Genomic DNA, 19,681 nt, shown 5'->3' with positions numbered 1-19,681 from the left:
TATAATGTGTCATTACATACCTATTTGAAAGTGTGTGTCGAATTTGAATCTGTTTTTTAGTGTGGCGCTAATGTTAACAGCGGCTGTCGTGGCTGTTGAGAGTCACAGTGGCTTAGAATGATGACGCAAAAAATGTATGCATTCAGTTGTACAATTGACTAGGAATCCCCCTGTCCATGTCCCCTTACCCTGTCCCCTTACCCTGTCCATGTCCCCTTACCCTGTCCCTGTCCTCTTACCCTGTCCACGTACCCTGTCCATGTCCCCTTACCCTGTCCATGTCCTCTTACCCTGTCCATGTCCTCTTACCCTGTCCCCTTACCCTGTCCATGTCCCCTTACCCTGTCCATGTCCTCTTACCCTGTCCATGTCCCCTTACCCTGTCCCCTTACCCTGTCCATGTCCCCTGTGTCTGTCCATGTCCCCTTACCCTGTCCCCTTACCCTGTCCCTTACCCTGTCCATGTCCCCTTACCCTGTCCCTGTCCTCTTACCCTGTCCCTGTCCTCTTACCCTGTCCACGTACCCTGTCCCCTTACCCTGTCCATGTCCCCTGTGTCTGTCCATGTCCCCTTACCCTGTCCCCTTACCCTGTCCATGTCCCCTTACCCTGTCCCTTACCCTGTCCATGTCCCCTTACCCTGTCCCCTTACCCTGTCCATGTCCACTGTCCCCTTACCCTGTCCATGTCCCTGTCCTCTTACCCTGTCCTCTTATCCTGTCCATGTCCCCTTACCCTGTACCCTTACCCTGTCCATGTCCCCTTACCCTGTACCCTTACCCTGTCCATGTCCCCTTACCCTGTACCCTTACCCTGTCCATGTCCTCTTACCCTGTCCCCTTACCCTGTCCCCTTACCCTGTCCCCTTACCCTGTCCATGTCCTCTTACCCTGTCCCCTTACCCTGTCCCCTTACCCTGTCCCCTGTCCCTGTCCTCTTACCCTGTCCTCTTATCCTGTCCATGTCCCCTTACCCTGTACCCTTACCCTGTCCCCTTACCCTGTCCCCTTACCCTGTCCATGTCCTCTTACCCTGTCCCCTTACCCTGTCCTCTTACCCTGTCCCTGTCCTCTTACCCTGTCCCCTTACCCTGTCCCTGTCCTCTTACCCTGTCCCCTTACCCTGTCCATGTCCTCTTACCCTGTCCCCTGTCCCCTTACCCTGTCCATGTCCTCTTACCCTGTCCATGTCCTCTTACCCTGTCCCCTTACCTTGTCCATGTCCTCTTACCCTGTCCTCTTACCCTGTCCATGTCCTCTTACCCTGTCCCCTTACCCTGTCCCCTTACCCTGTCCATGTCCTCTTACCCTGTCCCTGTCCCCTTACCCTGTCCATGTCCTCTTACCCTGTCCCCTTACCCTGTCCCTGTCCCCTTACCCTGCCCATGTCCGCTTACCCTGTCCCCTTTCCCTGTCCCTTGTTATTAATCTACACTCTCGCTTTGTGTGCTGTACGTTACGTCATGACACGTCACAATTTAATGTACATCATCAGAGGGGTCCATTTAACATACATCATCAGAGGGGTCCATTTAATGTACATCATCAGAGGGGTCCATTTAATGTACATCATCAGAGGGGTCCATTTAATATACATCATCAGAGGGGTCCATTTAATATACATCATCAGAGGGGTCCATTTAATATACATCATCAGAGGGGTCCATTTAATGTACATCATCAGAGGGGTCCATTTAATGTACATCATCAGAGGGGTCCATTTAATGTACATCATCAGAGGGGTCCATTTAATATACATCATCAGAGGGGTCCATTTAATATACATCATCAGAGGGGTCCATCATCAGAGGGGTCCATCATCAGAGGGGTCCATCATCAGAGGGGTCCATTTAATGTACATCATCAGAGGGGCCCATTTAATATACATCATCAGAGGGGTCCATCATCAGAGGGGTCCATCATCAGAGGGGTCCATCATCAGAGGGGCCCATTTAATGTACATCATCAGAGGGGTCCATTTAATATACATCATCAGAGGGGTCCATTTAATGTACATCATCAGAGGGGTCCATTTAATATACATCATCAGAGGGGTCCATCATCAGAGGGGTCCATCATCAGAGGGGTCCATTTAATATACATCATCAGAGGGGCCCATTTAATATACATCATCAGAGGGGTCCATTTAATATACATCATCAGAGGGGTCCATTTAATATACATCATCAGAGGGGTCCATTTAATATACATCATCATTTAATATACATCATCAGAGGGGTCCATCATCAGAGGGGTCCATCATCAGAGGGGTCCATCATCAGAGGGGCCCATTTAATATACATCATCAGAGGGGTCCATTTAATATACATCATCAGAGGGGTCCATCATCAGAGGGGTCCATCATCAGAGGGGTCCATCATCAGAGGGGTCCATTTAATGTACATCATCAGAGGGGTCCATCATCAGGGGCCCATTTAACGTACATCATCGGAGGGGCCCATTTAACGTACATCATCAGAGGGGTCCATTTAACATACATCATCAGAGGGGTCCATTTAACATACATCATCAGAGGGGTCCATCATCAGAGGGGTCCATTTAACATACATCATCAGAGGGGCCCATTTAACGTACATCATCAGAGGGGCCCATTTAACGTACATCATCAGAGGGGCCCATTTAACGTACATCATCAGAGGGGCCCATTTAACGTACATCATCAGAGGGGCCCATTTAACGTACATCATCAGAGGGGCCCATTTAACGTACATCATCAGAGGGGTCCATTTAACGTACATCATCAGAGGGGTCCATTTAACGTACATCATCAGAGGGGTCCATTTAATGTACATCATCAGAGGGGCCCATTTAATGTACATCATCAGAGGGGCCCATTTAACATACATCATCAGAGGGGTCCATCATCAGAGATGTCCATCATCAGAGGGGTCCATTTAACGTACATCATCAGAGGGGTCCATTTAACGTACATCATCAGAGGGGCCCATTTAATGTACATCATCAGAGGGGTCCATTTAATGTACATCATCAGAGGGGTCCATCATCAGAGGGGTCCATTTAACGTACATCGTCAGAGGGGTCCATTTAACGTCAGAGGGGTCCATTTAACGTACATCATCAGAGGGGTCCATTTAATGTACATCATCAGAGGGGTCCATTTAACATACATCATCAGAGGGGCCCATTTAACGTACATCATCAGAGGGGTCCATTTAATGTACATCATCAGAGGGGCCCATTTAATGTACATCATCAGAGGGGTCCATTTAATGTACATCATCAGAGGGGTCCATTTAACGTACATCATCAGAGGGGCCCATTTAATGTACATCATCAGAGGGGTCCATTTAATGTACATCATCAGAGGGGTCCATCATCAGAGGGGTCCATCATCAGAGGGGTCCATCATCAGAGGGGCCCATTTAATGTACATCGTCAGAGGGGTCCATTTAACGTACATCATCAGAGGGGTCCATTTAATGTACATCATCAGAGGGGTCCATCATCAGAGGGGTCCATTTAATGTACATCATCAGAGGGGTCCATTTAACATACATCATCAGAGGGGCCCATTTAACGTACATCGTCAGAGGGGCCCATTTAACGTACATCGTCAGAGGGGCCCATTTAACGTACATCGTCAGAGGGGCCCATTTAACGTACATCGTCAGAGGGGCCCATTTAACGTACATCATCAGAGGGGCCCATTTAACGTACATCATCAGAGGGGTCCATTTAACGTACATCGTCCGAGGGGTCCGTTTTTAAAAAACTTTTCTCCAGTACTATAGGGGCCACCACCATGTCAATCAAAGCTTGACTAGAAACGTAGTTCACACCCCGGATGTTGATGCCAACACAGTCGCTACAGTCCCATTTTATTTTCATTACAGCCTCGTTTGAATGCAACGGTTGTCCAAATTTGTACGGAATGGGGTTAGTCACCGTTACTAGTCCCAAATGGCACCATATTCCCTTCATAGTGCATTACTTTTGACCAGAGCAGTCGTGCACCATCAAGTGAATAGGGTTCCATTTGTGACGCGGACCTGACTGTTGTCTAATGAGAAGAAGCTGGGAAAGGGTTTGGGACCTGACCTCACTGTTGTCTAATGAGAAGAAGCTGGGAAAGGGTTTGGGTCCTGACCTCACTGTTGTCTAATGAGAAGAAGCTGGGAAAGGGTTTGGGGTCTGGCTTTGTAGGACCAACCCTGCCAAGCCGGCTCAGAATCTTGAGGGGGCGGTGCTGCTCTTGGTCTCTGACCATCATTGAGCTTTCTGTTTTGGCTGCATCTACGCAGCTTACAGCAGGCCCATAAAACAGATCGGAACTTCAGGTGGGTGTCTAGGGTCGTTCAGGTGGGTGTCTAGGGTCGTTCAGGTGGGTGTCTAGGGTCGTTCAGGTGGGTGTCTAGGGTCGTTCAGGTGGGTGTCTAGGGTATAGGGTTGGGGACCGTTCCATCATGATTGGACAATAAATAAATGACATGTTTCATTTATTTTAAAATGTATGTCCCTCATCGGCACAAAATTGAAAGCTCTCTCGCACAACACCTGCTCACAGACACACATTGGTCCATCACAATACATCCACACATACCTTGCCTTCTTTGTCTTCTGTTTGCTGTGTTTTATCTCTACCATTTTGGTAGAGTTCTTTTGTGTTACAATTAGTTATATTTGAAGATGTGCTATTTTGCTAGTTATCCGTTCTTGTAATGTTGTCTTATCAATTTATAAAATACTATAAATGGAAAATTGAATACTAATTATTTGACAACATTCCCTATCTTGAAATGGATGGTGTAGTTGTACTTCATTTAACAATTGTTTTTTTGTATTATTACAATCCCTTCCATGGCTAGGACTGGGAGTTCCATTATTACAATCCCTACCATGGCTAGTATTGGGTGTTCCATTATTACAATCCCTACCATGGCTAGTACTGGGAGTTCCATTATTACAATCCCTACCATGGCTAGTACTGGGAGTTCCATTATTACAATCCCTACCACGGCTAGGACTGGGAGTTCCATTATTACAATCCCTACCATGGCTAGGACTGGGAGTTCCATTATTACAATCCCTACCATGGCTAGGACTGGGAGTTCCATTATTACAATCCCTACCATGGCTAGGACTGGGAGTACAATCCCTTGGGACTGTTCCATTATTACAATCCCTACCATGGCTAGTATTGGGTGTTCCATTATTACAATCCCTACCATGGCTAGTACTGGGAGTTCCATTATTACAATCCCTTCCATGGCTAGGACTGGGAGTTCCATTATTACAATCCCTTCCATGGCTAGGACTGGGGCTAGGACTGGGAGTTCCATTATTACAATCCCTACCATGGCTAGTATTGGGTGTTCCATTATTACAATCCCTACCATGGCTAGTACTGGGTGTTCCATTATTACAATCCCTACCATGGCTAGGACTGGGAGTTCCATTATTACAATCCCTTCCATGGCTAGGACTGGGAGTTCCATTATTACAATCCCTACCATGGCTAGTATTGGGTGTTCCATTATTACAATCCCTACCACGGCTAGGACTGGGTGTTCCATTATTACAATCCCTACCATGGCTAGGACTGGGAGTTCCATTATTACAATCCCTACCATGGCTAGGACTGGGAGTTCCATTATTACAATCCCTACCATGGCTAGTATTGGGTGTTCCATTATTACAATCCCTACCATGGCTAGGACTGGGAGTTCCATTATTACAATCCCTACCATGGCTAGTATTGGGTGTTCCATTATTACAATCCCTACCATGGCTAGTATTGGGTGTTCCATTATTACAATCCCTACCACGGCTAGGACTGGGAGTTCCATTATTACAATCCCTACCATGGCTAGGACTGGGAGTTCCATTATTACAATCCCTACCACGGCTAGGACTGGGAGTTCCATTATTACAATCCCTACCATGGCTAGTATTGGGTGTTCCATTATTACAATCCCTACCACGGCTAGGACTGGGAGTTCCATTATTACAATCCCTACCATGGCTAGTATTGGGTGTTCCATTATTACAATCCCTACCATGGCTAGTATTGGGTGTTCCATTATTACAATCCCTACCACGGCTAGGACTGGGTGTTCCATTATTACAATCCCTACCATGGCTAGTATTGGGTGTTCCATTATTACAATCCCTACCATGGCTAGTATGGGGTGTTCCATTATTACAATCCCTACCATGGCTAGTACTGGGTGTTCCATTATTACAATCCCTACCATGGCTAGTATTGGGTGTTCCATTATTACAATCCCTACCATGGCTAGGACTGGGAGTTCCATTATTACAATCCCTACCATGGCTAGGACTGGGAGTTCCATTATTACAATCCCTACCATGGCTAGTATTGGGTGTTCCATTATTACAATCCCTACCATGGCTAGTATGGGGTGTTCCATTATTACAATCCCTACCATGGCTAGGACTGGGAGTTCCATTATTACAATCCCTACCATGGCTAGTACTGGGTGTTCCATTATTACAATCCCTACCATGGCTAGTATTGGGTGTTCCATTATTACAATCCCTACCATGGCTAGTACTGGGTGTTCCATTATTACAATCCCTTCCATGGCTAGTATTGGGTGTTCGACACCTCTATGGGAACATTGTAATATTTAGAACATTGGTTGTCAATATCCAGTTTATCGACTACGAGGGCTACACACTTCTCTTTTAATCTGTTCAAATCACATGTATTTATAAAGCCCTTCGTACATCAGCTGATATCTCAAAGTGCTGTACAGAAACCCAGCCTAAAACCCCAAACAGCAAGCAATGCAGGTGTAGAAGCATCTATTCTCCTTGAAGATTGGATACAGAACTTTGCACAGTTCTGCAATCTCCCTCGGAAACTGATCATTCATGCCCATTTTCATGCCAATGAGTCTTTAAAAAAATATTATTAGCCTGGACTTGAACCAGGATCTCTACTACTACTGCGCCACTCGGGAGGCTGGACCAGTGAGTAGTTTACCCAGGCTTTTAAACATGACTTTATCCTTAAAGAAAGCAGATTTGGCAACGATTGGACGCTCATACCTCTGTCCGAAACGGTTTACACGTTTGAGTTGGATCTTATCGACAGCATCGAGTGGGATTTGAAGCGCTGTAAGAAAGAATTCCTTCACTACTTTTTAGGGGACTTCTCCTTCTCTCTCTTGGATACCCGTAAGTACTAGATTTTCTCTTATAGATCTAGTCGGTATGTCAAGTAAGGCTCCTCTCAAACATGTTCTCCTTTTTAAGTTCACTAACATCCGTTTCTATTAAATTAAGGGTCCCTTTTAGCTTGTTTGTTAATGTCTCCATTATCGCAGCTCTTTCGTCACTCATTTCAAGCCTCGCCTTCAACTCCTTTATATCTTTACTGACTATTGATTTTGTGTATAACTGAGGGAGAGAGAGCCAACCTTTTCATGGTTGTTGATGTGTATAACTGAGGGAGAGGGAGAGAGCCTACCTTTTTCATGGTTGTTGATGTGTATAACTGAGGGAGAGAGAGAGAGCCTACCTGTTCATGGTTGTTGATGTGTATAACTGAGGGAGAGAGAGCCTACCTTTTCATGGTTGTTGATGTGTATAACTGAGGGAGAGAGAGAGAGCCTACCTGTTCATGGTTGTTGATGTGTATAACTGAGGGAGAGAGAGAGAGCCTACCTGTTCATGGTTGTTGATGTGTATAACTGAGGGAGAGAGAGAGAGCCTACCTGTTCATGGTTGTTGATGTGTATAACTGAGGGAGAGAGAGAGAGCCTACCTGTTCATGGTTGTTGATGTGTATAACTGAGGGAGAGAGAGCCTACCTTTTCATGGTTGTTGATGTGTATAACTGAGGGAGAGAGAGCCTACCTGTTGATGTGTATAACTGAGGGAGAGAGAGCCTACCTGTTCATGGTTGTTGATGTGTATAACTGAGGGAGAGAGAGCCTGCCTTTTCATGGTTGTTTGATCAACAGGACTGTAAAGTTCCCAAATGTAAGACGACTCCTGTGGTGTTTTACATATTAGCAGAAATCCATTCAGGGGCATTTTGTGTCTTTTAGCGGATGTGTTCTAATGATCTAAATTTGCGCTGTTGCTACTGCCTGTAAACACACAGTCCAGTTCATAGTGTATGATGACAGGCCCTACTGCCTGTTAACACACAGTCCAGTTCATAGTGAATGATGACAGGCCCTACTGCCTGTAAACACACAGTCCAGTTCATAGTGTATGATGACAGGCCCTACTGCCTGTAAACACACAGTCCAGTTCATAGTGTATGATGACAGGCCCTACTGCCTGTAAACACACAGTCCAGTTCATAGTGACTGACAGGCCCTACTGCCTGTAAACACACAGTCCAGTTCATAGTGTATGATGACAGGCCCTACTGCCTGTAAACACACAGTCCAGTTCATAGTGTATGATGACAGGCCCTACTGCCTGTAAACACACAGTCCAGTTCATAGTGTATGATGACAGGCCCTACTGCCTGTAAACACACAGTCCAGTTCATAGTGTATGATGACAGGCCCTACTGCCTGTAAACACACAGTCCAGTTCATAGTGTATGATGACAGGCCCTACTGCCTGTAAACACACAGTCCAGTTCATAGTGTATGATGACAGGCCCTACTGCCTGTAAACACACAGTCCAGTTCATAGTGTATGATGACAGGCCCTACTGCCTGTAAACACACAGTCCAGTTCATAGTGTATGATGACAGGCCCTACTGCCTGTAAACACACAGTCCAGTTCATAGTGTATGATGACAGGCCCTACTGCCTGTAAACACACAGTCCAGTTCATAGTGTATGATGACAGGCCCTACTGCCTGTAAACACACAGTCCAGTTCATAGTGTATGATGACAGGCCCTACTGCCTGTAAACACACAGTCCAGTTCATAGTGTATGATGACAGGCCCTACTGCCTGTAAACACACAGTCCAGTTCATAGTGTATGATGACAGGCCCTACTGCCTGTAAACACACAGTCCAGTTCATAGTGTATGATGACAGGCCCTACTGCCTGTAAACACACAGTCCAGTTCATAGTGTATGATGACAGGCCCTACTGCCTGTAAACACACAGTCCAGTTCATAGTGTATGATGACAGGCCCTACTGCCTGCCTGTGACAGGCCCTACTGCCTGTAAACACACAGTCCAGTTCATAGTGTATGATGACAGGCCCTACTGCCTGTAAACACACAGTCCAGTTCATAGTGTATGATGACAGGCCCTACTGCCTGTAAACACACAGTCCAGTTCATAGTGTATGATGACAGATGTCCACAGGCCCTACTGCCTGTAAACACACAGTCCAGTTCATAGTGTATGATGACAGGCCCTACTGCCTGTAAACACACAGTCCAGTTCATAGTGTATGATGACAGGCCCTACTGCCTGTAAACACACAGTCCAGTTCATAGTGTATGATGACAGGCCCTACTGCCTGTAAACACACAGTCCAGTTCATAGTGTATGACGACAGGCCCTACTGCCTGTAAACACACAGTCCAGTTCATAGTGTATGATGACAGGCCCTACTGCCTGTAAACACACAGTCCAGTTCATAGTGTATGATGACAGGCCCTACTGCCTGTAAACACACAGTCCAGTTCATAGTGTATGATGACAGGCCCTACTGCCTGTAAACACACAGTCCAGTTCATAGTGTATGATGACAGGCCCTACTGCCTGTAAACACACAGTCCAGTTCATAGTGTATGATGACAGGCCCTACTGCCTGTAAACACACAGTCCAGTTCATAGTGTATGATGACAGGCCCTACTGCCTGTAAACACACAGTCCAGTTCATAGTGTATGATGACAGGCCCTACTGCCTGTAAACACACAGTCCAGTTCATAGTGTATGATGACAGGCCCTACTGCCTGTAAACACACAGTCCAGTTCATAGTGTATGATGACAGGCCCTACTACTGCCTGTAAACACACAGTCCAGTTCATAGTGTATGATGACAGGCACTACTGCCTGTAAACACACAGTCCAGTTCATAGTGTATGATGACAGGCCCTACTGCCTGTAAACACACAGTCCAGTTCATAGTGTATGATGACAGGCCCTACTGCCTGTAAACACACAGTCCAGTTCATAGTGTATGATGACAGGCCCTACTGCCTGTAAACACACAGTCCAGTTCATAGTGTATGATGACAGGCCCTACTGCCTGTAAACACACAGTCCAGTTCATAGTGTATGATGACAGGCCCTACTGCCTGTAAACACACAGTCCAGTTCATAGTGTATGATGACAGGCCCTACTGCCTGTAAACACACAGTCCAGTTCATAGTGTATGATGACAGGCCCTACTGCCTGTAAACACACAGTCCAGTTCAGTGTATGATGACAGGTGCCTGTAAACACACAGTCCAGTTCATAGTGTATGATGACAGGCCCTACTGCCTGTAAACACACAGTCCAGTTCATAGTGTATGATGACAGGCCCTACTGCCTGTAAACACACAGTCCAGTTCATAGTGTATGATGACAGGCCCTACTGCCTGTAAACACACAGTCCAGTTCATAGTGTATGATGACACAGTCCAGTTCATAGTGAATGATGACAGGCCCTACTGCCTGTAAACACACAGTCCAGTTCATAGTGTATGATGACAGGCCCTACTGCCTGTAAACACACAGTCCAGTTCATAGTGTATGATGACAGGCCCTACTGCCTGTAAACACACAGTCCAGTTCATAGTGTATGATGACAGGCCCTACTGCCTGTAAACACACAGTCCAGTTCATAGTGAATGATGACAGGCCCTACTGCCTGTAAACACACAGTCCAGTTCATAGTGTATGATGACAGGCCCTACTGCCTGTAAACACACAGTCCAGTTCATAGTGTATGATGACAGGCCCTACTGCCTGTAAACACACAGTCCAGTTCATAGTGTATGATGACAGGCCCTACTGCCTGTAAACACACAGTCCAGTTCATAGTGTATGATGACAGGCAGTTCCTGACAGGCCCTACTGCCTGTAAACACACAGTCCAGTTCATAGTGTATGATGACAGGCCCTACTGCCTGTAAACACACAGTCCAGTTCATAGTGTATGATGACAGGCCCTACTGCCTGTAAACACACAGTCCAGTTCATAGTGTATGATGACAGGCCCTACTGCCTGTAAACACACAGTCCAGTTCATAGTAGAATGATGACAGGCCCTACTGCCTGTAAACACACAGTCCAGTTCATAGTGTATGATGACAGGCCCTACTGCCTGTAAACACACAGTCCAGTTCATAGTGTATGATGACAGGCCCTACTGCCTGTAAACACACAGTCCAGTTCATAGTGTATGATGACAGGCCCTACTGCCTGTAAACACACAGTCCAGTTCATAGTGTATGATGACAGGCACTACTGCCTGTAAACACACAGTCCAGTTCATAGTGTATGATGACAGGCACTACTGCCTGTAAACACACAGTCCAGTTCATAGTGTATGATGACAGGCACTACTGCCTGTAAACACACAGTCCAGTTCATAGTGTATGATGACAGGCCCTACTGCCTGTAAACACACAGTCCAGTTCATAGTGTATGATGACAGGCCCTACTGCCTGTAAACACACAGTCCAGTTCATAGTGTATGATGACAGGCCCTACTGCCTGTAAACACACAGTCCAGTTCATAGTGTATGATGACAGGCCCTACTGCCTGTAAACACACAGTCCAGTTCAAAGTGTATGATGACAGGCCCTACTGCCTGTAAACACACAGTCCAGTTCATAGTGAATGATGACAGGCCCTACTGCCTGTAAACACACAGTCCAGTTCATAGTGTATGATGACAGGCCCTACTGCCTGTAAACACACAGTCCAGTTCAAAGTGTATGATGACAGGCCCTACTGCCTGTAAACACACAGTCCAGTTCATAGTGTATGATGACAGGCCCTACTGCCTGTAAACACACAGTCCAGTTCAAAGTGTATGATGACAGGCCCTACTGCCTGTAAACACACAGTCCAGTTCATAGTGTATGATGACAGGCCCTACTGCCTGTAAACACACAGTCCAGTTCATAGTAGAATGATGACAGGCCCTACTGCCTGTAAACACACAGTCCAGTTCATAGTGTATGATGACAGGCCCTACTGCCTGTAAACACACAGTCCAGTTCATAGTGTATGATGACAGGCCCTACTGCCTGTAAACACACAGTCCAGTTCATAGTGTATGATGACAGGCCCTACTGCCTGTAAACACACAGTCCAGTTCATAGTAGAATGATGACAGGCCCTACTGCCTGTAAACACACAGTCCAGTTCATAGTGTATGATGACAGGCCCTACTGCCTGTAAACACACAGTCCAGTTCATAGTGTATGATGACAGGCCCTACTGCCTGTAAACACACAGTCCAGTTCATAGTGTATGATGACAGGCCCTACTGCCTGTAAACACACAGTCCAGTTCAAAGTGTATGATGACAGGCCCTACTGCCTGTAAACACACAGTCCAGTTCATAGTGTATGATGACAGGCCCTACTGCCTGTAAACACACAGTCCAGTTCATAGTGTATGATGACAGGCCCTACTGCCTGTAAACACACAGTCCAGTTCAAAGTGAATTGTCTTGTCTTTACTATCATTAACTGAAGACGTATAGTTTTTATCAAAGATTCTCTGTAATTAGCATTTCGTGATTTACTAATCAGGCAAATGTAATTAACTAGGAAATCGGGGCACCAAGGAAAATATTCAGATTACAAAGTTATAATTTTCCTAATATAACTTTTCAGATATTTTAATATCTGGTCAATTAGTCTTCTAATTCTTTATTTTACCTCACGTTAGTCTTATTTCCAAACGTCATAAATTGTTGGTTATCTGCATGAACCCAGTCTTCACTATGAGTCATCCATACATCAATTGTCTTAAATAATTTATTTACAAACTAAGTAATTCACAGAAATGTATAAACTAACAGTAGATAGTTACAAGGAAATGATAACGGAGTTTCCCTAGTGGGATAAACCGGCATCGCGGCTTGGTGTACAAAAGGGAAGTGGGGGTCGACTGAGATAAGACAACACACAGTTGATAATTATAACAATTGAAATGTTAATCCTTTGCACATGAAGGCTCACTCATTCGGGAATAATTGCAATCAATCAATATATTTACGCTCAGGGTGTCGTCGGGATTTCTGCTGAAAAGTTTGTTTCTGTTGGAGAGTCTGTCCGTCCTCTCGCTCTCTCTGTCGTGGTTAGAATGGATAGTTCAGAGTGACATTCATTCATGTCGTTATAGAATAGCTGTTTCGGCGGTTGTCGGTCTTCGCGTTCAATGATACCGAATTCCTAGCTGCAGACTAGTAATTAATATCAAAGACTTGTTCTTATTCTGTTGGTATCGATAGTCTAAGAGTTTAACCACATGGGATGGTTAAAAGATTCAGCAGTCTGGTCTCAAACCTTGGCCCTCTCGTTATCGAGGTAAGCTGGTCTGCAACCTTTCTCCTCTCGTAATTGAGAGAAACATGGTCTGGTGATAGAAAACCCAGGTGGGGGTTTTATTTGGAAGATTGAAAAGGGCTGTCTCTTGACGCCAGGTCCTAACTGTGTTCATGGGGGCGTGCCAGTGACTTCAGTGAAAATTTACACAGAAATAGAATTCTCTCACATTACATCATTACATAGCATCCCATAATTTCACAAATAGTTTATTCTTTCCTCATTCATCCTGTACAACAATTAGATGTAAGCCTCATATCTGAGGCTATTGTATAAACAGCATTATGGTAATGTGGCTGATTTGCCTCCCATGAGTTTCACAAAATGGTACCAAACGGACCCGGTCGTAGCTAGATTCTTCACCGATCTTTTTTACCTTCTCCAGAACATAAATGTCGTTCGGTTCTCCAGTTCCATGAGGTGGAAGAAATTCCTTTGTTCTCTATGAAAATTCACTCTCTCTCTATACTGTGGCCATGAGGAGATAATCTCCTCCAGAAATGTACGACCTCTCTATGACCACAGCAGCCTGGGTGTAGGAGACAGGGGGGTAGGGAGATGGTGCATAGAAAAGGGCTGGTGCAGAGGGAGGGGTGCTCGCTGTACCCAAAGAAGGCAACGTCATGACAGAATGATGGCTGGCCCTACTGACTGAAAACACACAGTCCAGTTCAAAGTGAATGATGGCTGGCCCTACTGACTGAAAACACACAGTCCAGTTCAAAGTGAATGATGGCTGGCCCTACTGACTGAAAACACACAGTCCAGTTCAAAGTGAATGATGGCTGGCCCTACTGCCTGTAAACACAGTCCAATTCAAAGTGAATGATGGCAGGCCTGTTTGGCAAATGGCTTGTTTGAATAAAGTCCTACTGTAGCTCTGATTGGCTATAGCGCCCCGGTCTGCGTAGACTTTTTATTGGGTTTTATTTACTGCAGTGTCTATTAATTGTCCAAACGCACAGCCGCTTTCCCTCTATATTGCTATAGAATTTTCACAAATGCCTTAATTTCTCTCAGCCAATCATCAGTAATTTGTGTGATGCTTGTTGAATGTCCTTCCCTGAAAGTCTGTCAATTTGTTCACTATAAAATAGCATTGTATCTTGTCAAACACAAATTGTATCTTGTCAAACACAAGGGTTGGTAACAGGCTTATTTGAGCCAGTAAAGGGGGCTTTACTATTCTATTCACAATGACTTTTGCTTCCCTCCAGGCCTGAGGGCACACACTTTCTAGTAGACTTAAATTGAAGATCTGGCAAATAGGAGAGTGGCAATATCTTACGCTATTTAGCCTCAGTAATTTTCCATCCATGTTGTCAGACCCTGGTGTTGATAGACAACAATAAAAAAAATCTCACTTTATGGAATTCAAAATGACAGTTCTTGTCTTTCATCATTTGGCCAGCGTTTGTTGCTGGCATGTCATGCCTAAATTTACCAATTTAAAAAATCATTAAAGTAGTTGGCAATATCAGTCTGTTTTGATGGAGCTGAGTTTGCTATCATTCTTTGTCATTTATCTTTGTTTCATAGTGTAGTTTTGTCTTTTTATTCATTATCGTCACATGATTTCTCAATTTGCAGTACGTTTGCCAATCGGTTGTGCAGCCAGACTTATTTGCCATTCCTTTTGCCTCATCCCTCTCAACCACACCATTTTTCAATTCCACTGGGATTGAACAGTTTTTAGTCATTTTCGTAATGGGTGCGTGCTTATGTCAAGTGTCATGTCTATTTGCTCCTCATTACACACCACTGACCAACAATTCTCTGGAGGAAAAACAAATCACAGAGGTCTTCTTGATATTCAATGTCAAGCATGAGTTATTAAGATATTCTACAATTCAAACCATATGTTGTGTCAACACATCAGTAACGGCAAGACATGTTTTTCCTGCCGCATAAACTACAGTGTGGTCAGCATACAGCTGAACACTAGCCCCTGCACTTACCTCAGGAAGATAATTTATGTATGAACTAAAAAGAAGTGAAACTAGAACCGATCCTTGTGGGACACCCATTCTGTTTTTCTGAGCTGTATACGTGTTATTGATCACTACACTTTGTTCCCTGTTCTTGAGATATGATTCAAACCATCTAAGTGCTTTTTTAGGAAATTTGAACCTGGAGTGTTGAGACCAGGATGCGGTGTCAAAAGCTTTGCTTAAATTGAGAAAAATAGCTCCAACCACATTGCCTTTGTCCAACGTTCAAAACCATCAATCAGAAAACTGTTTTTCTTTGTCTGTTGAGTCTCCCGAGTGGCGCAGAGTCTGCATCTCAGTGCAGGAGGCGTCACTGCAGTCCCTGGTTTGAATCCAGGCTGCATAACATCATCTGGCTGTGATTGGGTGTCCCATAGGGCGATGCACAATTGGCCCAGCGTCGTCTGGGTTTGGCCGGTGTAGGCCGTCATTGTAAATAAGAATTGGTTCTTAACTGACTTGCCAGGTTAAATAAAACATGTAGTGTTTAAAGTCTAAAGCCGAATTGCTGTGAATACAGGAATTGATTCTACAAGTAGGCCATTAATTGCTCTGTTAAAGCGGTCTCCATTACTTTTGATAGAACTGGGAAAATGCTAATCAGCCTGTAGTTACATGCCTGGTCAACTTGTTACCAGTGCCTTTATCCACCCCTCTGGAAACTGTGTAGTACTTATTGACAGATTTATCAGATGTCTCTCTCTCTCTCTCTCTCAGATAACTACAGACTGCCAGGTGTAGGCGACGTGCAAAGGTAAGCTAGCGAGCATATGATCTGCATTACCAAGAGCAAAGGTCTCAGAAATCCCTTTTTGCAAAGAGATGAACTTTGTTTCTGAAATGGTAACTCATGTTGGATCTTCTTTCTAGTGGCCACATGAGTCCCCATCCTAACCCTTGCAGTGCATCACTCTCTGTGGAACAACCCTGCAGTGCCCCGCTCTCTGTGGAACAAAGTAAGTACATGAGTCCCCATCCTACACCCTGCAGTGCCCCCCTCTCTGTGGAACAAAGTAAGTACATGAGTCCCCATCCTACACCCTGCAGTGCCCCCCTCTCTGTGGAACAAAGTAAGTACATGAGTCCCCATCTTACACCCTGCAGTGGTAGTGTAGTAGCAGTAGTGGTAGTGAAGTAGTGTGTTTGTGTATTAGTGGTAGTGTAGTAGTGGTAGTTTAATAGCTGTAGAGAGGTAGTGGTAGTGTAGTAAGGTAGTAGTAGTGTATTATTTGTAGTGGTAGTGTACTGAAGTAGTGGTACTGTAGTGGTAATGGGCTATTGTAGTTGTGGTAGTGTGGGGGTTTAGTAGTGGTGGTGTGGTAGTGGTTGTGTAGTAGTAGAGAAGTAGTATTAGTGGTAGTGTGGTAGTGTGGTAGTGTAGTAGAAGTAGTGTGGTAGTGGTATTTTAGTAATAGAGAAGTAGTGTGGTATTTTTGTAAGAGAAGTAGTGTAGTTGTGGTAGGGGTTGTGTGGAAGTGGTAGTGTAGTAGTAGAGAAGTAGTGTAGTAGTAGAGAAGTAGTGTAGTAGTAGAGAAGTTGTAGTAGTAGAGAAGTTGTGTGGTAGTGTAGTAGTAGAGAAGTAGTGTAGTAGTAGAGAAGTAGTGTGGTAGTGTAGTAGTAGTGTGGTAGTGGTATTTTGGTAATAGAGAAGTAGTGTGGTATTTTTGTAATAGAGAAGTAGTGTAGTTGTGGTAGTTGTATGGTTGTAGTAGTGCGGTAGTGGTACTGGGGTAATAGTAGTGTAGTAGTATGATTGTGGTAGTAAAGTAGGGGTAGTGTAGTAGTGTGGTAGGAGTAGTGGTACTGGAGTAATAGTAGTGTGGATGTGGTGGTAGTAAAGTAGGGGTAGTGTAGTAGTGTGGTAGGAGTAGTGGTACTGGAGTAATAGTAGTGTGGATGTGGTGGTAGTGTAGTAGTGTGGTAGGAGTAGTGGTACTGGAGTAATAGTAGTGTGGATGTGGTGGTAGTGTAGTAGTGTGGTAGGAGTAGTGGTACTGGAGTAATAGTAGTGTGGATGTGGTGGTAGTTGTAAAGTAGGGGTAGTAGTGGAGAAGTAGTGTAGTAGTAGAGTAAAAGGATGTAGTGGTGGTTTATTTGGGTGGTAGTGTAGTAGTAAAGTAGTAGTATGTGGAAGTGTTTTATTGTGCTAGTGGTAGCGTGGTGGTGTAGTAGTGTGGTGGTGTGGTAGTGGTAGTAGTGTGGTGGTGTGGTAGTGGTAGTAGTGTGGTAGTGGTGGTAGTAGTGTGGTAGTGGTAGTAGTGTGGTAGTGGTAGTGTGGTGGTGTGGTAGTGGTAGTAGTGTGGTAGTGATAGTAGTAGTGGTAGTGGTAGTAGTGTGGTAGTGGTAGTAGTGTGGTAGTGATAGTAGTAGTGGTAGTGGTAGTAGTGTGGTAGAGGTAGTAGTGTGGTAGTAGTGTGGTAGAGGTAGTAGTGTGGTAGTGGTAGTAGTGTGGTAGAGGTAGTAGTGTGGTAGAGGTAGTAGTGTGGTAGTGGTGGTAGTAGTGTGGTAGTGGTGGTAGTAGTGTGGTAGTGATAGTGTGGTAGTGATAGTAGTAGTGGTAGTGTGGTGGTGTGGTAGTGGTAGTAGTGTGGTAGTGATAGTAGTAGTGGTAGTGTGGTGGTGTAGTAGTGGTAGTAGTGTGGTAGTAGTAGTAGTGTGGTAGTGGTAGTAGTGTAGTAGTGGTAGTAGTGTGGTAGTAGTAGTGTGGTGGTGTAGTAGTGGTAGTAGTGTGGTAGTAGTGGTAGTAGTGTAGTAGTGGTAGTAGTGTGGTAGTGGTAGTAGTGTGGTAGTGGTAGTGGTAGTAGTGTGGTAGTGATAGTAGTAGTGGTAGTGGTAGTAGTGTGGTAGTGGTAGTAGTGTGGTAGTGATAGTAGTAGTGGTAGTGGTAGTAGTGTGGTAGAGGTAGTAGTGTGGTAGTAGTGTGGTAGAGGTAGTAGTGTGGTAGTAGTGTGGTAGTAGTGTGGTAGTAGTAGTAGTGTGGTAGAGGTAGTAGTGTGGTAGTGGTGGTAGTAGTGTGGTAGTGGTGGTAGTAGTGTGGTAGTGATAGTGTGGTAGTGATAGTAGTAGTGGTAGTATGGTGGTGTGGTAGTGGTAGTAGTGTGGTAGTGATAGTAGTAGTGGTAGTGTGGTGGTGTAGTAGTGGTAGTAGTGTGGTAGTAGTAGTAGTGTGGTAGTGGTAGTAGTGTAGTAGTGGTAGTAGTGTGGTAGTGATAGTGTGGTAGTAGTGTGGTAGTGGTAGTAGTGTGGTAGTGGTGGTAGTGTGGTAGTAGTAGTAGTGTGGTAGTGTGGTGGTGTGGTAGTAGTGTGGTAGTGGTAGTAGTGTGGTGGTGTGGTAGTAGTGTGGTGGTGTGGTAGTAGTGTGGTAGTAGTGTGGTAGTGGTGGTAGTGTGGTAGTAGTAGTAGTGTGGTAGTGTGGTGGTGTGGTAGTAGTGTGGTAGTGGTAGTAGTGTGGTAGTGGTGGTAGTGTAGTAGTAGTGTGGTAGTGTGGTGGTGTGGTAGTAGTGTGGTAGTGGTGGTAGTGGTAGTAGTGTGGTAGTGTGGTGGTGTGGTAGTAGTGTGGTAGTGGTGGTAGTGTGGTAGTAGTAGTAGTGTGGTAGTGTGGTGGTGTGGTAGTAGTGTGGTAGTAGTGTGGTAGAGGTAGTAGTAGTGGTAGTGGTGGTAGTAGTGTGGTGGTGATAGTAGTAGTGGTAGTGGTAGTGGTAGTGGTAGTAGTAGTGGTAGTGGTGGTAGTAGTGTGGTAGTAGTGTGGTAGTAGTGTGGTAGAGGTAGTAGTAGTAGTAGTTTGATAGTGTGGTAGTGGTAGTAGTGTGGTGGTGATAGTAGTAGTGGTGGTGTGGTAGTGGTAGTAGTGTGGTAGAGGTAGTAGTAGTGGTAGAGGTAGTAGTGTGGTAGAGGTAGTAGTGTGGTAGAGGTAGTAGTGTGGTAGAGGTAGTAGTAGTGGTAGTGATAGTGTGGTGGTGTGGTAGTGGTAGTAGTGGTGGTGTGGTGGTGTGGTAGTGGTAGTAGTAGTGTGGTAGTGGTAGTAGTAGTGGTAGTGTGGTGGTGTGGTAGTGGTAGTGTGGTGGTGTGGTAGTAGTAGTAGTAGTGTGGTAGTGGTAGTAGTAGTGGTAGTGTGGTGGTGTGGTAGTGGTGGTGTGGTAGTGGTAGTAGTGTAGTAGTGGTAGTGTGGTGGTGTGGTAGTGGTAGTGTGGTGGTG

General features: G+C 45.1%; 1 protein-coding gene across 7 annotated transcripts in view; it reads left to right on the top strand.

Moving 5' to 3' along the window:
* The window catches only part of traf3ip2l (TRAF3 interacting protein 2-like), a 108,986-nt gene that overhangs the window by 23,950 nt on the left and 65,355 nt on the right, over window positions 1-19,681 (top strand). For all 7 annotated transcript variants that reach the window (XM_065009392.1, XM_065009389.1, XM_065009393.1 and 4 more), the window contains exons 4-5: window positions 16,204-16,240; window positions 16,357-16,442. In XM_065009392.1, coding sequence (XP_064865464.1) covers window positions 16,204-16,240; window positions 16,357-16,442 — 123 coding nt within the window. The remainder of the gene's footprint in view (window positions 1-16,203; window positions 16,241-16,356; window positions 16,443-19,681) is intronic.

The sequence above is a fragment of the Oncorhynchus nerka genome, linkage group LG24 (assembly GCF_034236695.1).
Source record: "Oncorhynchus nerka isolate Pitt River linkage group LG24, Oner_Uvic_2.0, whole genome shotgun sequence".
Taxonomy (NCBI): domain Eukaryota; kingdom Metazoa; phylum Chordata; class Actinopteri; order Salmoniformes; family Salmonidae; genus Oncorhynchus; species Oncorhynchus nerka.
The sequence above is the reverse complement of the archived record's forward strand: the minus strand, read 5'-3'. Positions and strand labels throughout refer to the sequence as shown.